Source organism: Thalia democratica, chromosome 4, assembly GCF_965202585.1.
Source record: "Thalia democratica chromosome 4, ktThaDemo2.hap1.1, whole genome shotgun sequence".
Classification (NCBI taxonomy): Eukaryota; Metazoa; Chordata; class Thaliacea; order Salpida; family Salpidae; genus Thalia; species Thalia democratica.
Genome location: NC_139168.1, coordinates 27062973 through 27082298, shown reverse-complemented (window position 1 = coordinate 27082298; position 19326 = coordinate 27062973). Strand labels below are relative to the sequence as shown.

The 19326-nt window shown below is 26.7% G+C and overlaps 1 protein-coding gene across 3 annotated transcripts in view; it reads right to left on the bottom strand.

The window, feature by feature from the left end:
• Nucleotides 1-16556: 16556 nt before the first annotated feature.
• Nucleotides 16557-19326, bottom strand: part of LOC145833793 (epidermal growth factor receptor-like) — a 32611-nt gene continuing 29841 nt past the window's right edge. For all 3 annotated transcript variants that reach the window (XM_082940980.1, XM_082940981.1, XM_082940982.1), the window contains 4 exons: nt 18591-18864; nt 18350-18433; nt 18089-18232; nt 16557-17835 (listed from right to left, as the gene is read on the bottom strand). In XM_082940980.1, coding sequence (XP_082797106.1) covers nt 17513-17835; nt 18089-18232; nt 18350-18433; nt 18591-18864 — 825 coding nt within the window. In that variant the 3' untranslated portion in view covers nt 16557-17512. The remainder of the gene's footprint in view (nt 17836-18088; nt 18233-18349; nt 18434-18590; nt 18865-19326) is intronic.

The following is a 19326-nucleotide window of genomic DNA, read 5'->3' as shown; positions in this document are numbered from 1 at the left end:
TCAAAATTTTAAGGTCCCATACAATTTACATAGAGGTTGTTTTCAGAAAAATGTAAATAGCTTGATGGTGGTAAAAACTAGGAAGCTTATTTTATTTTGTTTTTACAAGTGATTTGCCAGCACAAAAAGTTAGACTAAGCTAAACTCTAAGGTCAGGGCAACAGATGTACCCTAATGTAGATCAAAATTGGAATGTAACCAGAAGTTATAATATTTTGTCTTTGCTTTGAAGACTTTGTTTTTTTTTTTTCGTGATCTGTAAATAGTTATTATAGTATTTAATAAAGTTCCTTAAAAGACATTGTTTATCATAAATAAATGTGGGTGCATTGTTTTGTACCTAACTGTAAATAAAAATATACTACATAACTAAGCAGATGAGTATTTCTTTTAATGCATATTTTATCATGTCTTTACTTTTTGAAAACACCTTCTGGAAATTAGGACCTAGTAGTAAATGTAAGTGTAAATTCAATGAAAAAATCACAAAATATTATAAATATTGTTGAGCATCTATATTTTTATAAAAAACTCACAATTCTCACCAAAAATTACTTTTATTTTGTTTACTTATTAGCCTGTTATGTTATTTATTTTGTTTCTTTTATATTTATTTTGTAATTGATTTTATTTAGGGTTGACAAATTTTTTTGGCAATTTTCCTCCAGGTTTTTAAATGTACACATTTTTGGGTCAATATTTAGTTTAAAGTTAAGTTTAAAGTAAGAAATTGTGTTAAATAGTATAAAAACATTGAAAAGATACGGTAAAGCTACTTTAAGTGTTTTTTTTTAACAAAAAATAATTGATGATGACAAAAAAATATTATTTGTATGATATATTTTTTGTGTCAACACAAAATTTTACTAATGAACATGTTAAAATAGTCTTTTACAAAATTTCTCAAATTCTAGGTTTTTTAGCCTAAATTATCAAATTCCAGGTTTTTTGGCAACCCTGACTATCACTCTTACCCCCTTAGTTTGTAAGGGGTTTTGGATTGTAGCAAGTAGGAACTAAGTGGTCCCCCATTAAACCAGATGAATTTTAAACTTGACAATTATTTTATTAAGGTAGTTTTTAAACAATAAAAGTAAAAATTAACTTCTTATTAAAGTTTTTTTTTGTTTACCACTGAGTTTTAATCTTGCAGCTTTCAATTCAGAGAGTTTCAATAGCAGTCATTAGGACCCCTGTGCTATCAGGTCACACATTGGTTTTAAGCTGTTTTCAGAGTTTTATGGGTAATTAATTTTGTTGCATAAAAGCATCAGTCTCACTTCAAGTTCAACATTTTTTGACAATCAAACAAATGAGTTACAATATATGTAATTCTTCCAACCCCTTTTTAAAAAATTATATTAAAGCAATCCAAAAAAACTATCTACTTTAACTTTAAAAAACCCATTGGTGATATTTCGTTTTGCAATACACACACCAAGAACCACATAGTGTGGAAAAAACATAAAGCTAAAATCTCCAAGCAAGTACCTGCCTACAACATTAAGGGCATAGGGTAGTTAACACCTTTTTTTTTGAAATTTGATCTTATTTTATATAGTTTACTAAGCTACAAAATGCTTTTTACAGATTTTAAAAATTCAAAATAATTTTTGAGATATAGCTGGTCAAAGTTGGAGGCAACAATAGGATCCTTATGGGAAGAGCAAACTAAAACTGCAAATAACTAAGTCACTAAAAATTTATCTCCGTTTTTTGAGATAACTTCCTCAAATTTTTAGAAAGTGCTCCTTGCAATATTTGGGAAATTCTGTCAGAACAAAACTCAAATTAACTAAAAAAAATAAAAATTTTAAATAAAAAAACAAAAAAAAAATGTTATTTTTTTTATTTTTTTTATAAAATTTTAATTTTTTAGTTTTTTTTTAATTCTTACACCCCTTTCCACCTATGCCCTTAAAAATACATCAATAATTCAATCATTTGATTGTAGACACCAAAGTGAACATAAATAAACGGAAAAACAAAATACTGAAAAATAGTACTTTGATAACTTCCTAGTATTGTTTATTTATATTTTATATTTATAAAAAAATTTGGTCTAAATACCTGGTGTACATACTAAGGAGACTTAGGGTTATTGAATTGTTCACCACTTGAATACAGAATAACATAATTGTTCAGGACTAATAAATGACACAGTAACTTCAAAGTGAAGATTAAAAAGTGGGGCAATGTTGGTAAAAACTAAAGACTAATGAGATAAAAGTAAATAAAATACTCATTTTATTTTTTACTAACTGTTGTTTAAGTTTAATCATAACAGCTTAAAATATAAATGTTTAAATTCAGCAAATTTGTTTTATACTAAATTTCCTTCTGTTTTACACTGACTTAAATTAAAATATTTGAATTTTACTACATTTTTTTTTGGTCAGACTAATTTGCACAAAAATAAATAGTGAATTTTGCATTAAATTTAGAATGCTTCACATAATAATATAAAAATTTAAACAGAATTCTGCACAGCAATCGCCGCACTGCCACCAATCGGAACTTACCAACAATAAAGCTGGACACCGAAATATCAGAAAATCGGAAATATAATATGAGTTTTGTCAGGGTGTGTTACGGAACTGAGCTAAGTTGTCAGCTAGGCAATGGGCAAAAAAAAGTTTTGGCTGACACAAGCCATTATACTTAGAATCAATGCTAAAAATTCTAAAGGTTTTGGTCCAGCAAGAAACGTCAAATGGCTTCAGGGTGATCACAGCTGAAATCTTTAAAAACGATCAGTTGCTACAACTCTCAGTCTAGTGAAGTCGTACACAGCTAAAAAAAAATATTTTATTGTTGTAATTACGTATTGTTAATTAAACTTGTTTCCTAACCTATTGCTATTCGCATAAAAGGTTTATATTAATGTTTAACTAATCTTTATTTTCGGTGGTTTGCTTTATTAAGTTTAAATCTTATTCTTTCCTCTGTTTTTAATTTAACACAAGCTTTGTATAAATTTTTACTCTAACTTTATAAATAAAGAATTTACTGTAAATTTTTTTATTTTTCATAAAAGCATACAGCTACTTAAACAAAAAATATTGTAGTGGTTACATATAGAACTAGTATTGTTCGTGAATTAATAGAAAACATTTTAGTAGAAAATAATACGCGACTTTAGATTCATAACAATAAAAGTTGTCCTCTAAATTTATTACACGCGTTTGCTACTTAAATTAACTAGAGACTTGTCAGATACAACGTATTTAAAAGTGTATTTTGTTTTAATATACTTTAATTAAAATGTAATAAGCAAAAAATATCAAAACAAAAGCTATACTAGGCTTAAGATACGTAAGATTAAGTATTCAGCGATAAGAAAATGACTGACTAGTTTAAAAGATAGTTTTAGGTTCATTTGGGTTAAAAAAAATTTCTATGTCTTTACATTATAAAAAGCATACAGTAAAGTTTTGTACTTGGTACTAATATCAAGTCAAACTTCAAAAACTTTCAATGAACATAATTAAATTCTGTGGGGATCAATTCGTGCTTATAACCACTTTTTCTACGGGCTATAGGAACATTTAAGTTTACTCAATATAAATATAAACAAATAGATAGTTCACAAACTACAAACATTACTTTGAAATATGCTGTACAGATTCTTGGTTGAAAAAAAAATGTCGTCAACTATTCAAACTTAAATGAGATGTTAACTGTTACCAATTCAGAACAACACAAATCAAGAATGACTTTTATAAATAAAGGTACTGTAATGATTAACGAGCAAAAACAAAATTACAGCTATAAATACGCTAAGTTTGAAAGTTGTATTTTTAAAGTGCGGACAGGTGTAAAAAAACTCTTGTCTTTTGTTTAAACTTCGTTTTATGTCAGCAAACGCTGTGCCAATTTTTTCCAGGTTGAAGGTTTTACAGATCTTGCCTACATTCTTTAACTCTCCAATATTATTCATAATGTTCCTAGTTTAGTTCATAGCATATTGTTTTTAAATTTAAATTAGGTTGTTGTTTTTCAATTTCCAGATGTACTTGGAAAGTTCTGTTCCTTAGTTTAAAAATCTCAAAACTTTTGTATTTGGTAGATCACTAGAAATATGTATAGTTTTTTTGACAAATTAAAGAATAAATAACAAATTTGTAGTGTTTTTCAAAATAGGAACCGGCCGGATCCAGCTACAGTAAACTTAAAATTGTCAAAATTTTCTAATATGTTAAACTACATTTAGTAATTGTATTTTCTTTCATTTATATATTTTTCATTTATCATAGAGTAGGGAAACTTTTTTGTCAATGGGAAAGATTTGAAAGAGAAGAATTTCGCGGGCCAAGCGTACATGAAATAAATCTTGACGTCTTTACCTTTATATCGCTATTCAGAACTAAAATAAAGCTTAAAAAGTATCTTTATGTTAAAGTTCTAATGCACAGTATGACTTTTTTTTTGACTTTTGCAACATTTGACATTCCGAATTTTAAACGTATACAAGGTTTTGAACTTATAATTAAAATTAATAGAAGTTATTATTTAGTTTGTTAATAAGCTTATGTTTTCTACCAGAAAAGTATTATTTAAAATTGATCTAAAGTGAGTTATATTTTAAAGTACTTGAATATCTTATGTGTTATCGTAACTTTTTTAAACTTTTTTTTTATAAATATCTATTAAGAAAAATTAAAACAACAAAAAGATTAAGCGTTTTCATTTATATCTTTTTTATGTAACGTAAGCTGCCTTTGTAATTGTTTTGTAATAACACTAATCATGTTTAGTCATGTATCATCTGCTAACTTTTGTAATAACGCTCATCGAGCGTTTTAATTTTTTTTTTCTTATTACATTTATTTCCAGTTACACACTGTCAAGCAACTGTGTGTAAAATAAACTACATCTAAAACTAAGCAAAAAACACTTTATTTACAAGACTAGCTTATTCGAGGGTTTTTATAAAGCAAGAGTACTAAATAGCAAAACTTGGTTAGAACTGCTGATTGTTACCAACTTTGTTGAGGCGCTTTTATACTTAGCTTAGTGCGGGCAGCATACCTTAGTAAAACTAGATCGTTACCAGATAGAGTTAGCTTGAGTTAGCTTGTTTTCATGTAGTTTATTTAAATATGTTTTAGCAAAGCTTAAATAAAAAGTTTTAATTAGAACATTCCAATTCGATTGTTTTACTTATTTCTTCGATATGTTTTTGAGTTAGTGTAAAGAAAGTTAAATAGTTCGTTTATATTTGATTGTATTTTTTCACAAAGTAAGTTAACATCTTTAACGATTATAAAAGTCCTGAGCAAATAATTGTTAAGTTATTATAATTTTAGTTTTAAAAAACTAAAACTTTTTGAATAGCTTAATATGTAAAATTAGGGAAGCTACAGATAGGAGTTAAAATTTTAAACAAAATTAATAACTTTTTTTTTATTTATAGATATATTTTTTTTGTAAATTATATAAACAAAATATAACTACTTTAGTTACCACAAGTTGTTATAACTTTGCTTAAGGGTTATAAAGTATAAATTAAAATTCAAGACTTTTCCTAATGTTTTAAATCACCCTTTAGCCATAACAAAACTTTTCTGGGTAAATTCAAACTTACCGCGATGTTTGTATTTTGTATACTGTTATCTTATTATAAGTTAAAAATATTGTGTGATTGCAAATTAATAAAGCGTAAAATTGCAATTATCTATAATAATGTTACTTGCATATTTTCTATGCCAGCATTTTTTTAGTACACATAGCGTGTAAGTCTATATATTGTGCATCTATGCACAGTGTAGTAGTGCATAGAATCTAATTTATTCTGCATAGGAAGTTTAGTGAATTGAAAAATAATGGGTATTTTGAATTTTTAAATACAATGTGCTATTTACAGTGTACAGTTTTGAATAGAACTCTGATTGAATAAGATTTAAATTATAACTGAAGATCTCTTAAAGGGTACAACTTAGTTTTGCATATAAAATTTTGGATTAATTAATTATTAAAAATAATACCTTGAAAGCTTTCAGTGTTTTTTTAAAGCCAAAATTTAAAAGGCTATAGGATATTTCTAATGTACAAATTACTAGTTTTAAAAATAGTCAAAGATTACTTGAAATACAAAACTTTTTAGTTATAAAGCTTTACTTCACTAGTTTAAAAATTAGTTGTAATACTACATTAAATGAAGCTACTTAAAAAAACTTTGTCAATAAAAAGCTTAGTAAAATAAGTTATAAATATATCTGTTATTGTGCACCTATATACCATAAATAATGTTTTTACACAAAAAGTAAAACAATAAACATAAACTTTTATTCTGTAAGGCTTTGAATAAGTTTTGAAAATTAAATTGACATTCATTGAAAAGTTAGTAAAAAAAAGTTGTGTTAAGTCTATGTATTTTTACTTCTTTTAGATTTTAAAAACTGTGTTTCGTAAAGTTTAGTTTCAAAACATTTAAATATTTTACAAGCTAAAACAACGGAATGACTGAACTGTAATAATGAAGACGATCGTTTAAAATATCAAATGGATTAAAAAAACATTGAACATTTACATACGAAACATACATTCGAAATAACAGAAAATCTAACTGTACTTTTACTGTGAAAAAACACAGCTGAGTTTATTAGCTCGAAATTATGTCAAGAAGTTAGTTTAGAAGAAGTATAAATGGAATTAGTCGGAGCTGGTAACTAAACAATAGTTTTGGAAGACTTTTACTGTGGCGCACAATTTTCTGTCGAAGGCTACTTTTTTGAAACAGATATTTCAAAAACAACAGTTTAAACAATTTTTTGATTGTTGACGTTTTCTGAAAAAGTTAAGTTGGAACCGTTGCAACCAGATTTAATAGCAGACTTTGCTTTGTACACAATAAACATGCTGTACCATTTTTATAAGGCTTTTTGTTAAATAATTTAGCTTTCATTAAAATTAGTCGGTAGCCTTTTGTTTTGATATACAAAGTTGTTGCTGGGAATTTGTATTTTTGTAAACTTATTTAAAAAAAGGGTTTAAAATGAAACTGAATAATTTATTAGATATGCAGCATAACTTACTAATAATTTTAATTAAGAGATTTTTTTGACTAAGGTACTTATACAGTTTTTTTTTCGGAACACAAAATCTAATATTAGTTACTTTGATTTAATCAAAATCAAAACAAAATTTTCTCGAGATTTATTTCGATTGCAATGAGTGATAAAGAATACAAAAATTTAAGATTTATTACGCAAAAAATTAATTGTTTTTATGGAACGTTAAAACCTTCAATCGTGTAGCACGTTGTCGGCATTGCTGTTCCGACTTGAGAGTTCAAAATGTTCAGTTTCACTTTTCGTGTAAGAGTACCTGTAATACCATATCAGCACCAACAAAATGAGAATAATGAGAGCTACGCACCCGACGATTCCAAAAACGAGATAGTTTATCCTGTAATTTGAATTTAGTGAGATACAAAAAATAAAAATAACAGAATAACAATTAAAACTACTCACCAGTTCATTTCTAAAAAAATTAAGTTTAATTTAAAAAACTTTTTATTACTTTGTTAGCTGCTGAAAAATGTGTATATGATTATATTTTTCTGACATTTTATTGTCTAATTACATAGCAATTGTAAAAAAATAGCGAAAAAGCAAACTAACTTTTTTTAACATGAGATAAAACTAAAATTCACATACTTATTTTAATTTATAGTTTAAAAATTTTTTTTCTTATATGATGTATACAACTTAACTTAAACCGTATTTTCATACATAAAAGAGTATTAAAGCTAATATTTAATAAACTGTTTTTACTTTTTGAAACTAAATGAATAAAAGATAATTTTTAAACATTTTTTTTTTAAACTATAGATTATTAGACGTACAAAAAGTTTACTTTATATAAAACGTTTAGATTGTAAAAAAGTTTTACACTAAAAATTGCAGTTATAACAGTTTCTAATGTATCATAAGTAACTTAACAGATTTCTTTAACTAAATAAAAAATATTAATAACTTTTTGTTATTATAAAATTTTTTTAAGTTTTTATTTTATTAACATGCAAAAAACTATTAAATTCATGTAGTTTTTGTGAGCTCTGTTAACGTTGAATTGACAAAGTGTAAGTCCGTCAAGTAATTAAAATTGTAAAAATATTTGCTACTATAGAAAATATACACACTTAAAAACTATCTATTTTCAAGAATGTTCTTGATAGTTTTGTACTCTATCTAACTTGCAACAGTGGTTGAAACACTTTTCTAAACGATAAAATTTAAGGCTTCAATGATGTTTAAGTCGTGCTAATTAGTAGTTGCCATATAACTTGTTCTTATAAAGCAAACACACATTGTTCTATTTTAGTACTTTACTTCTAATTAGCAAAAGTTAGTAAAGTTTTAAAAAAATATTATATAATTTCAAATAACTTAGAAAAATCATAAAATTTACTTAAGGAATATAAATAAATTTAAATGTTTAAAAAACAAGGTTAGACTCACTTACAAAAATTTGTTCAAATATATTTTAAGGTTTATAACTTATGTTTTATTTTGAGCTAAACTGTTTTTGTTTCTTTTTTTTTTAATTGTAAATCTTTAAAGTGTATACTATATGTTCAGTTATTTTTTTTCCTTATGCTTACAAAGTTTTTAACTTGTTAAGTTGTTTGTAATTTGTTTAGAAATAAAGCAAGAATCGAAACTAAATGAAAACAAATTCTAGTTTGACCAACTTAAATTTTTTTACAACTATAGAGATAGCTAAGAAAAATAAATAATTAAAAATGAATGAATTCAATTAAACTGTTTTATCATTAGCAGTATCATTTAAAAGTGGTATATGATTAATAAAGTATCTTCTAAGCATCTTAGAGCTATTTATTTTTGACTTAAACTTTTTTTTACACGAAATGTAAGTTATATACCACAAGCACTAAAAAAAACTAACATAAATTAAAAACTTTTATAGTTATACTACGAAAACTATATTTAGTTTTGTTTATACATATATTACTAGCTAAGGCTAGAACAGAATTTATATTTAGGTATGGAGCTAAACTGTTTATAACAAAGAAATAAAAAAAAATTCTAAAAAAAAAGTTACACACTTTAAACTTCCAACAAAGTTTTTTTTATATATTTCTTAAATTCGTGCAGAAACTTTATTAAAGTCTACACAACTACGTTAACAAATCTAAAAGTACTATGTTTTAAAAACATATGATACACTAATTTTTATGATATAATTTATAAGTGTCTGCATAAAAAGTCTTTAAACTGTTTTAACTGTAACACTATATGTAAATTAAAGTTTTACGAAAAACGGTAAAAGTCAATTAGAATTTTATTATGAGAAAATCGGCGTGATTAAATGCTTTGTGATTAAGTGTCATAAATTTATTAAATAGTAATTTCAATTCTTATTAACTTTTAAAGTATAAAAAAGTACTTTAGGTTTACTTATGATTTATTAATACTACTTATTGTATTTTACCTAGTTTGTAGTCTCTAATTGACAAACTAGGTAAAATACAATAAGTAGATTTAAACTTTAAACTGTGATTCTGAAAAATATAAAGAGAAAATAAGGTTTGAAGTATAAAAAATAGTATGATCTGTTTAAAATAATAAAATAAGACATTTTTTATTTACTATCAAAAATAAAACATAAAAACGAAAAACTATTATTTATACAAAACACCATGTTATCAAAAGAAAATTTTGAGTTTTCAGTAAAACTAATCTTATCAAGTTGTTTTAAACTTTTAACAATACTTACATAGATCGATTACATATTTATCTAAAATAAATAAATAATATTTTATTAATATATATGAGTTTTAAATGCGATTGAAGTTTAAGCCAAGATCTGAAAATAACAAGCTTTTTTATACAAAGCTTTTAGTTGAACTTTAGAATTTAAAGTAAAAATAAACTTTCGTATATTCCATTGAATAAATATGATTTTTTAATTAATTTACAATATTACTATACTGTTATTAAGCACTTAAAAAAAATTTGAGTTTTATAAGTTAAGAATAGTTAAAACGCTAGTTTTATAAAGTAATACTGTTGTAAACAAAACTAAACTATTTTCAAAGGATATGGTACAATTTAAAGAGTAAAACACACAAAATAAGTTACTTAAGTTTAATTTTAAATATTTAAACAAAAATCAAATAAACAAATCTATCAGTTCTTTCTTTTAAATATTTGATTTACTATAATCTTTATCACTTTTCGTTAGAGTTTGTTAAAGTATATTTAATTAAAAAAAAACCTATTTTAATTTTGTAAACAGTTATTTGATTAAAAAAACTATTAAAGTAGTTCATAAGTTATTTTGTTGCGAAGTCATAATTATTAGTTTTTAAGTACTAAAAATTTTAATACAAGATAATAAAATCATAATCAAAACTAGAAGACTGTTTTTACAATATAACGACGTCAATTTCGTTATTTAGTTACTAAAAAAAGAGTTCTATACAAACGTTTTTACATTATTTTTCTAAACTGGTTTAGATTTTAATTTTAGCATTTTTTTGTTCTACTTTAAATGTTGTAGTGGTTGAGTTTACAGTATATCTGTATTCGTTCTGGCTAAGAATTAAATAGGTATCCCTAGTGTGCGACTCGATAACCGAAAGGTTCTTCGTGCACCAGGTCTTAGGACCAAATAAATTGAGCTTTTGTTTTGTTGTTCAACAAACTACAACTGTTTCATATTCAACTATTTTTATTGTTCTGTATTTTATTGTTCTGTAGTTTATCATTCTACTTAAATTATTGTAGTAAATTCAGTTTACAGTTTATCTGTATTTAATACCTGTATTATATTTACAAGTCAGTAAGCTAAACGAACATTCATTTTTTCTGGTTACCTAGCGACTTGGTAAACTTAATTCTCACTGGTTTAAAAAATTATCAAAAGTCTATATTCTATAAGTTTTAATGATTGTAGAATTTTAAAACTGCTCAGTGAAAGTCATTCGGTTTGTTTACGATATCATTTTATGTAAACAGAACTGGTTATAAACTAATAAATTTTCGAGAGAAATTAATGTCTCTATAAGCTGTTAAACTTTTAGCTGTTAAACTTAATAAAGTCGCTCCGATGGGTGCGGCGAGAAACCAGGCGGCATGCGCCGTTTTCAAAGAAAGGATCGTGGTGAGTGGAGGGTACAGCTACGCTTTTCACCTGAGGAAAATCTGCTGATTGTTACGTCGCCGTGGAAGACGCTTGAACGCCGATGCCTGACATGGTGAACGCGCGAAGAGGCCACAAGCTGGTGGCAGTAGAGAGCAAGTTGTTCGTGATCGGCGGCGCGCCATTGGCTCCGTGCGAACTTTACGACAAACTGTCCAAGACTTTCGTTCAACCCTACTCGTTAACAGCCCTTTCGCCATCAAGAAGTGCGAAGCCTTGTCAATGGCAGTAAAACTTTCTGTTTTTGGGGTGTACAGCTGGCTGCAAGCGGCTAGTTATGACGTCATTGAAGTAAAATGGTCTTTAGAATCGTACGAAGAGCTAACTCGGAGAGTGGGGCAATATTGTTGCGTAAAAGTGCCTTTTTATTGACTTGAAAATAAAAATGTTTGTACCTTAAACTGCAATCTTGTTTGTGTTAAGTAGATGAAGGCGTTTTAAATGTTAGAAGCATATGTACTAGTAATTAATGTTGAATAATACGAGATTTTTTTCAGTAATGTTTGTTGTTTCAGTATATTAATACTAAGAATATATAATGTGTATACTGCTCATACAGTTTTATAAAACTAAATACAGTAATAAAATAAATACTAACATAAACTTAAAAAAAAAAAATTATACACATACTTTTTCAACATATAACTAGGTCAACACTCAGTACCTTATTATTTTTAAGAAAATAAAAAAGTTAGACATACTAGACGACTACAACATTGTTAAATAATATTTCGTTAATAAACAATTGTAATATTATTGTTAAAATTTAAGTTTGGAATAAAATTTAAAATGAAAGTTTGATAAATATTAGTAACGAACTTACTGTGAAAACTTGAAAATAATTGGTTAAAAAATGAAGTAGGAAGATATATTTCTAATTAAATAGTCTTTTTTTGCATTTTTAAGTTGCTCCTCTTATGAGAAACCTGTTGAGTTTACCGACTTTGATCGCTTGTAACTCAAAAGTTATTTTAAACTTTATTAAGCGGTTAAAAATATAAGATAGCTAAGATAAGACTCTACAAAATAAGATCAACTAGCTAAAATCAGGGTGGTCCTCCCTATGGCTGAAAAGAAAAAAAAAACTGCTACCATTATATTATCAAACTTATTTATTTTGTTTATCAAATTAGTTGCAAAACTTGTTGTTAGGGAGGACGTCTTGGCGGAGGAGGTACTCATCAGGTTCGTGGGCGACGACAACCCTCTCCATTTCGTGCTCCTCCTCAAGAAGTTGCCTTAAAAACTCCCTGTCGTCGATAGTCGGACTCACTGGAGCGGAACCGTCGTCGTTCTGCTGAAATGACTATTTATATAAATTATAGGTGTATAATAAAAATAACACGTATAGAATTTTTTTAAAAGGATTAAGAGTTGCGCTTTTTTCAAAAGTTCTTGGATAAAAGAAAAAAAATCTTGTTCTGTTATGACAACAATATTCATATAAATATTATAAGCAAATTGTACGTTGCATAAAAAAAAGACAAATATACAAAACACTTAGAGTTGTATTACATTGTTTAATTCATGAAAAGGTTACTGCCATGATTCTCTTAACTTTATTGAAATGATTTAATTTATTAATAAAAATTCATATACGATGTTGTTTTTTCAGTAAAAATAATTTATTACAGAAGACTTTTTAAACTTAAAACAAATTAATAGAAACAAAGAAGAATTGAGTTTTAAACTACTAACGAAAAATATTTTTAATAGTTTAAAAAACATTGTTTATGATCAATTTTAAAGGTTGCAAGTAATTCAAGCCCGAATAAAAGTTAAACAGTGTTTGAATTATATTCTAAATCAATATTTTACTTTAACTAGGTATACCAGAAGATATATAACTTGAAGTTAATAATTTCTCTTAATACTTACAACAAAACTAACATAAAGTTTTATAAGCTTTATCAAAAAACTACAAGATATTTAGCTATTAAACAAATACATCACTTGTTTATATATATTTTATTTTTTATTAAAATAAAACATGATGCTTAGTTAACAATTATTACATATTTCGAAAGGTAAATGATTTATAGGCAGCAATTTATTGGTTTTCATTAAAATTGCCTTTCATTAAAACTTATGTATTATACATTAGTTGTAAGTTTACAGTGTAACTAACATTTTGATACAGGGGCGTGTCTAGATTTTTTTCAATGGGTTGGCACTTTTTTTGTTTGTTTAAAACAAAATATTTTCTTGGGTAGTTTTCAATAAACACTTTAGAAAATTTCATGATTGTCTACTATATAACCGTTTTTCAGGGATGCACATAAAACACGTCTCTGTTTGATATCCTTATAGTTTGTTGGACGACGAGAAAATACGCTCAAAATATTTGGTCCTAGGACCTTGTATTGTCAAAATATCTATAACATCTCAATGAACCATTTAATCACTTTAGAGTTAGTTTAAACTTTAAAACTTCACAGATATGTTACTTAAAGTTCTAGAAAAAGTTAATTTAGTAACTACTTAGCAGTTTTTTTTCTTAAAAAAAATATATACAACTCAATATAGAAAACTAACATTTATTTTTCTTTTATCACATGTTTAGTTTTTGATATATTCTAATGCTGTCTTAAAACAAGCCCTAGTTTGGTTTGTTTCTTGTTAACTATTAATAAATAGCATGTTTATGTTTTAACAAACATTCAGTAGATTCACCTACGTAAATCAGTAAAATGATTTTTTTTTGAGTTTCATTAGAAAAAAAGACCGAATCTTTAGTTAATCATAACTTCTTTGTTCTTAAAAGCAAGAACATATTTGTAAAGTTTAAGACAATTATTAAGTACTAAAACGGTTACTTGAAACTACATCAATAAAAGTTCAGTCAATTTTTCTACATAGGTTATTATAATAAAAAGATTAAGTTGTTATTTTACACTACCAAACAAAAACAGTCACTACTAAAGAATAACTTAATTGCTGTCAGAACTCTAAAGAACATATCTGTTAATCTTTAAAACTAAGAAAAAAATATAAAGTACTAAAATAGTTACTTGAAATGTTATAAGTATTTGGACGGCTTATAAGGATATCCAAATACCAAATATACTGTAAACTTTCTACAAAAACATTTTACAAGGTAGCCATATGTTTTTTTATTAATTTTTTTCCCGGTAAGTACAAGCTTTATTGTTCCTTTTAGGAAGAAAGTTAAGGCTAAGGTGAAAATGTTTTAATATAATAAAACTATTGAAATAAAGTACTGTATAATTAGTTTAACTATCAAAATTGACAAAACCAAAAGGTTTTTTCGTACACCAGGACCACATATTTTGAGCGTCTTTTTTATCCCTTAATAAACTATAACTGTAGTATATGAACTTTGAAATTTTTTATTTTATTTGATTTAAATAGCTATTTCCTATCTTTTTTAAGTTTCACAACTAGTAGAGAAAAAGTATACAAAATTCCAAGTTTTTTCAAAATGTATCAAGATTAACTAGATTTCTACGTAAAACAGCCCACCTATTTTTAGAGTATTTAATAGAATTGTTTGCAAATCAGTTAAAACAGTTATATAAAGGTGTATTATTAAACAGTTGTTTATTAATAAGTTAGATTTTTTCTTCTTCAGAATTTGTTATAAAGATCTATTCAAATCTAACAGTAAATAGTTAATTGCAAAAAGTAATTATCACATAACTCTATATTCTATAACCTAAAATTAAAAAAAAGTTCTACTAGTTTTCATCTACTGTTAATTTAATAATTAGTTAATATGATACTAACTTATTTATCTCGAGCTAATTACTTAAGCTAATTGTGGTAAAAAGTTATTGAGTTTATTATAAGCCCAAGTTTTATCGATTTTATACCCTAAAACTATCTTGTTTGTTATATATAATGCTAAATAAGGTACTAAAACTTTGTTTAAAAAGTTTTTGTAAGTACTTAAAACAGCTTGCTTCCAAATGCTAATAAAATATTCAATGTTGTAAGTGTTAAGTAAATAATTTAAAGACTATGATAAATTTATTTTAACTAAATCTAATTTATTGATTTTTTTACTCTATCATCTATTATTAAATTCCTTATGTAACAATTTTTGTCTCAATTTAACTGTTACAAAAAACATAAAGTAAAAATTTCTAAGCTAAAAAGTTTATAAAAAATTAAAAGATAAAGAAATTTTATACTTTAACTTGAAACTAAAATTTACATACCTTGTTTATTTTTAAAACATAATATTCATTAATCAAACCTTGACATACTTTAAAAAATCATATAGTTGCATATTAAAACAATTTGGTTGTTATAGAGTAAGAAAAAAAAAACCGTAATACTAAACCTTAAAGGTAAAACAGATAAGGATTAAATTTTAGTTCAAAAAAAACATTGTAAAGCAAGTATTTGAAATAAAACTGTATCTAAGTTTAAAAAATAACTCAACTAAATCTGATATCTTTAAGTATACGTTTATTATCTTTTTTTTTCTATTTATTTAAGATGTAGTCAACAAGTTGTATTTTTGAAAAGTATAAAAGTTAGTTAAGGTTTCGCTTGCATTTAATCACACACAAAAATAATTATTTATAATTGAGTAAGAGTTGTAAAAAAAATACAATCAGATACAATATATTTTTTACATTTATCTTTAATATATTGTAAATTAGATAGAAAAACATCTTATTGTTATGTTCAAACTTTATATTGTAGTATATACTTAATGACCTTGAAAACTATTATTAAGTGATTGATAAACATTTATGTAAAAATTTTGGAAGCATTGTTTAAGCGACTAGATCTTTAAAACGTTATTTTTGGTTTTCAATAAATATTTAAATCAAAATAATGAATAAAATCTAAATTATAAAATGCTCATCTAACACAAATTTAGTTTTTTTTCAGATAAATAAAATCTATATATTATTTTAGAGTCGGACAGTATTCTTTTAATTAAAACATCATAACTTAATGGGCTTTTTTTGAATGCTGCACACAAATGTTATTAAAACAATCGATTGTCGTAAGTCAAAATTAATATTATCTGAACAAAATTAATGCTACCTTTTAAAAACTTTTTAAATATCTTATATAAACAATATAACATATTAATGCTACCTAGTTTTATATTTAAAAAATTAAAATTTACAGCTCATAAAACAACTTTCATGTGCTGTAAATATGGTCATCTATATTTTTTTCTTAAAATTTAAAGGTAACTAAATATTATTTAAAGCTATATTTTTTAATCCTAACAACTAAAATTTCTATAGATTAAAAATGTTACTGGATAACAAGTTTTTCATTAACAATGTTACATTTTTTTATGAAAAATTGCAAAAAACATTGTTGTGAGTTGTTTGACGACTGTATATAAACTACAAAGTGTTAGAAAACTGTTGCAAAGACCAAAATACGACAAGTTTGTTTATTGAAAGTTTTTTTCAAGTAGTTCAGTTAAAAGCTAGCAGCAGAAAGTTTGACAGAACTTTGTAAACAGCTGTAACGTGTTTACGTTAATCAACACGTAACCTTCGTCTACATTAAAATTTCGTGCCAAAAATTTCAAACAAAACTATTAAAATATTGTTAACATTGTACTGAAACCAACAGAGTATTTTCTGAGCAGAAACCAAAAGGTTTTGTAATAATTCCGTATAAACTTGGAAACTTAATTAAAAAAAACCTATACCATAATGTTAATGTCAACACAACTTTATAGAGTCTATTGAAAAATTTTAGAACTGCTTAAATTGGAAATCAATCCAATAAATCCATTTGATTACCAAGAAAGATAATTGAAAATTTGAAAGCCAAAAATACTCATATTATATTTGAAAAGTGCAATTTCAAGTGAAAATACCGAAAAGTACAGCTGATAAAAGTAACGTTGAAATTCAATGATTTATGATTAAATCAGAACGCTTTGAGGAATATTTTGGGGGTAGAAAATATCGTGAAAGAAAGAACAGTAATTTACAAACGAATAACGAAAAGGAAAAAAAAATGGAATAAAGTGTTTTTGATCACTCTGCTTTTAGAACATTAATAAGGTATTAAGGAGTTAAAAAAATAAAATTACGTACTTTTTACAACTAAACAGCTATTTAAGACAATAAAATATAGTACAAGCTTTGATCATAGAATATGTTTAGTCAACTAATAAAAACTAATATCTTAAACAAATTGAAACTTATTTTTAAGTATTTAAAACTTTTTACACCTCTTTGAATACATAACTTATTTTTTTTAATTCCACTTAAAACAAAAGGCAAACAACAGTTTGATCAGAAACGTTCAAAACAATACATTCAAAACACGATTGAGGCAGTGTAAACTCTATCAACAAATTTCATGATTACAAAAAAGGGGACAAATTTCACGCTTGGCTGCACCCGTCGTTGTCTGGCGACTCTTGAGGAGGGTTGAGCATCATGTACTCGGGGTTTTCCAGGAACAAACCGCTGGAGGCGTTGTTTTCGAGCAGGCAGGATTTTTCGCTTCCGCTCGAGTTCGCTCGAAAGCCCCTCTGGTCGCCATGGCAACCCTGGCGCCTCCTCAGCGACGAGTCCTCCCCAATGCCGCTGTCCGTCGTCATGTACTCCTCGTTGATGAACGACTGTGACGTCACACTTGGCTCGTTGTAGGCGAGGGCGGTGGCGTAGTCTTCTTTGTTTTGGGAACTCCCCTGCTCTTGAGTTTCTGAGAGCAAAAATTTATTTTATTATCTGTTTGTTATCAGCATAAATAAAAAGCTACCACAACAATGAAATATTACTTATTTTTTGTTAAATAATTTAAGATGTACCCTTAAAAGTATACAAAAGGACAATTAAAAAACATACAGGTCTAAAATTAAATCATGTAACAAAGAAAACAAATAAGTTCGTTCTTAAACTAACTATACAAAGTTAACTTTTCTTGGGTATTAACATATAGAAATACAATGCTGTACCTGAGGAGGTCGATTGCTTGGGAATGAGGTACTGATCGTCGTCATACTTGAAAGATCCTTCCGCGTACGAAGGAGAAAGCTCCTCCTCTTCCAGTATCGGGTTGGACACTAGGTGGCCGCATTCTCCCCTTCCGTCGCTGCGACCTTTTAAAAAATTATAGAATTTTAAAAATTAAATGAAACAAAAAGAAGTTTTGACCAAAACAGAAACACTCAACTTTACGCTGTAATTATTGCTTAGATACTTTTAAATTAGTTTACCTTCGTTGAGTCTCTGCGAATGAGTGGGATCCTCCGTGTATCTCTGAGATTCCACCGAGTCTTTCCTGCACTCAGATGTTCCGCCTGGAATGAAAAAAATATAAGAAAACTTTCAAGTTATACAACTTATAAAACTATTTATAAACTGTCGAACTTATAAAATTATTTATAAGGAATTATATAACAAACAGATATTTAAGAAAACAACTTTAGTTTCTGTTATTTGAAAGAAAATACCCACATTGACTGGGTAGCTGCACCTTCAGCTTTTTCATGGTCGGTGAAGCACCGAATTCCAGGGAGGCAAACACGTCATCGGGCTGCGGCGACGTCATAGCAACGGTGGAGGGCGCCGTCGTCAGGGAGGAGTCGAGGCGGGCGGAGGGGGTGTTTCGGGAGAAAAGCCTGTCGTTGCGGTTGTCGCGGTTCGGTTGGTTTATGACATCATTGTTCTTGACGTCATCGTTAAAAAGTTTCGAGTGGAAGTCGATCGACTCCTGGTTGGCGTATTCCGTCTGAAAATATATAAAAGAAAATTGGATATCTTTCGTGCATGAATATTTATTTTTTCTGCTCTAACAGTAAATTTGATACTCTTTCAAAAATTAAAGAGTGTTGAAATAATTGTAAATTTATTTCAAAGATCAACCTAACAATTGTTTTGTTCTGAATGAAGAATATGCTTTTCTTAGTTTTAAAAATTATATCAAAAATTAAAATACTCTATGAACTTATTATCTACAATAAACCATTTTAACTTTGTAGCAGAAACTCAAAAAACTAGGTTGAACATTATATAATCGATGAAAAAAAACATTTATTTAAGACGTTCTACTACACACTGAATTTCGCTTACATAAGATGCAAACACATGAACAGCTTCACAACGCACAAAAGTTGCAAAGGTAAAACTGGAACATGTTTCAAAGTTGTTGTTACAAGTGCAACCTTCATGTAAAGCACAATAGTTTTAAACA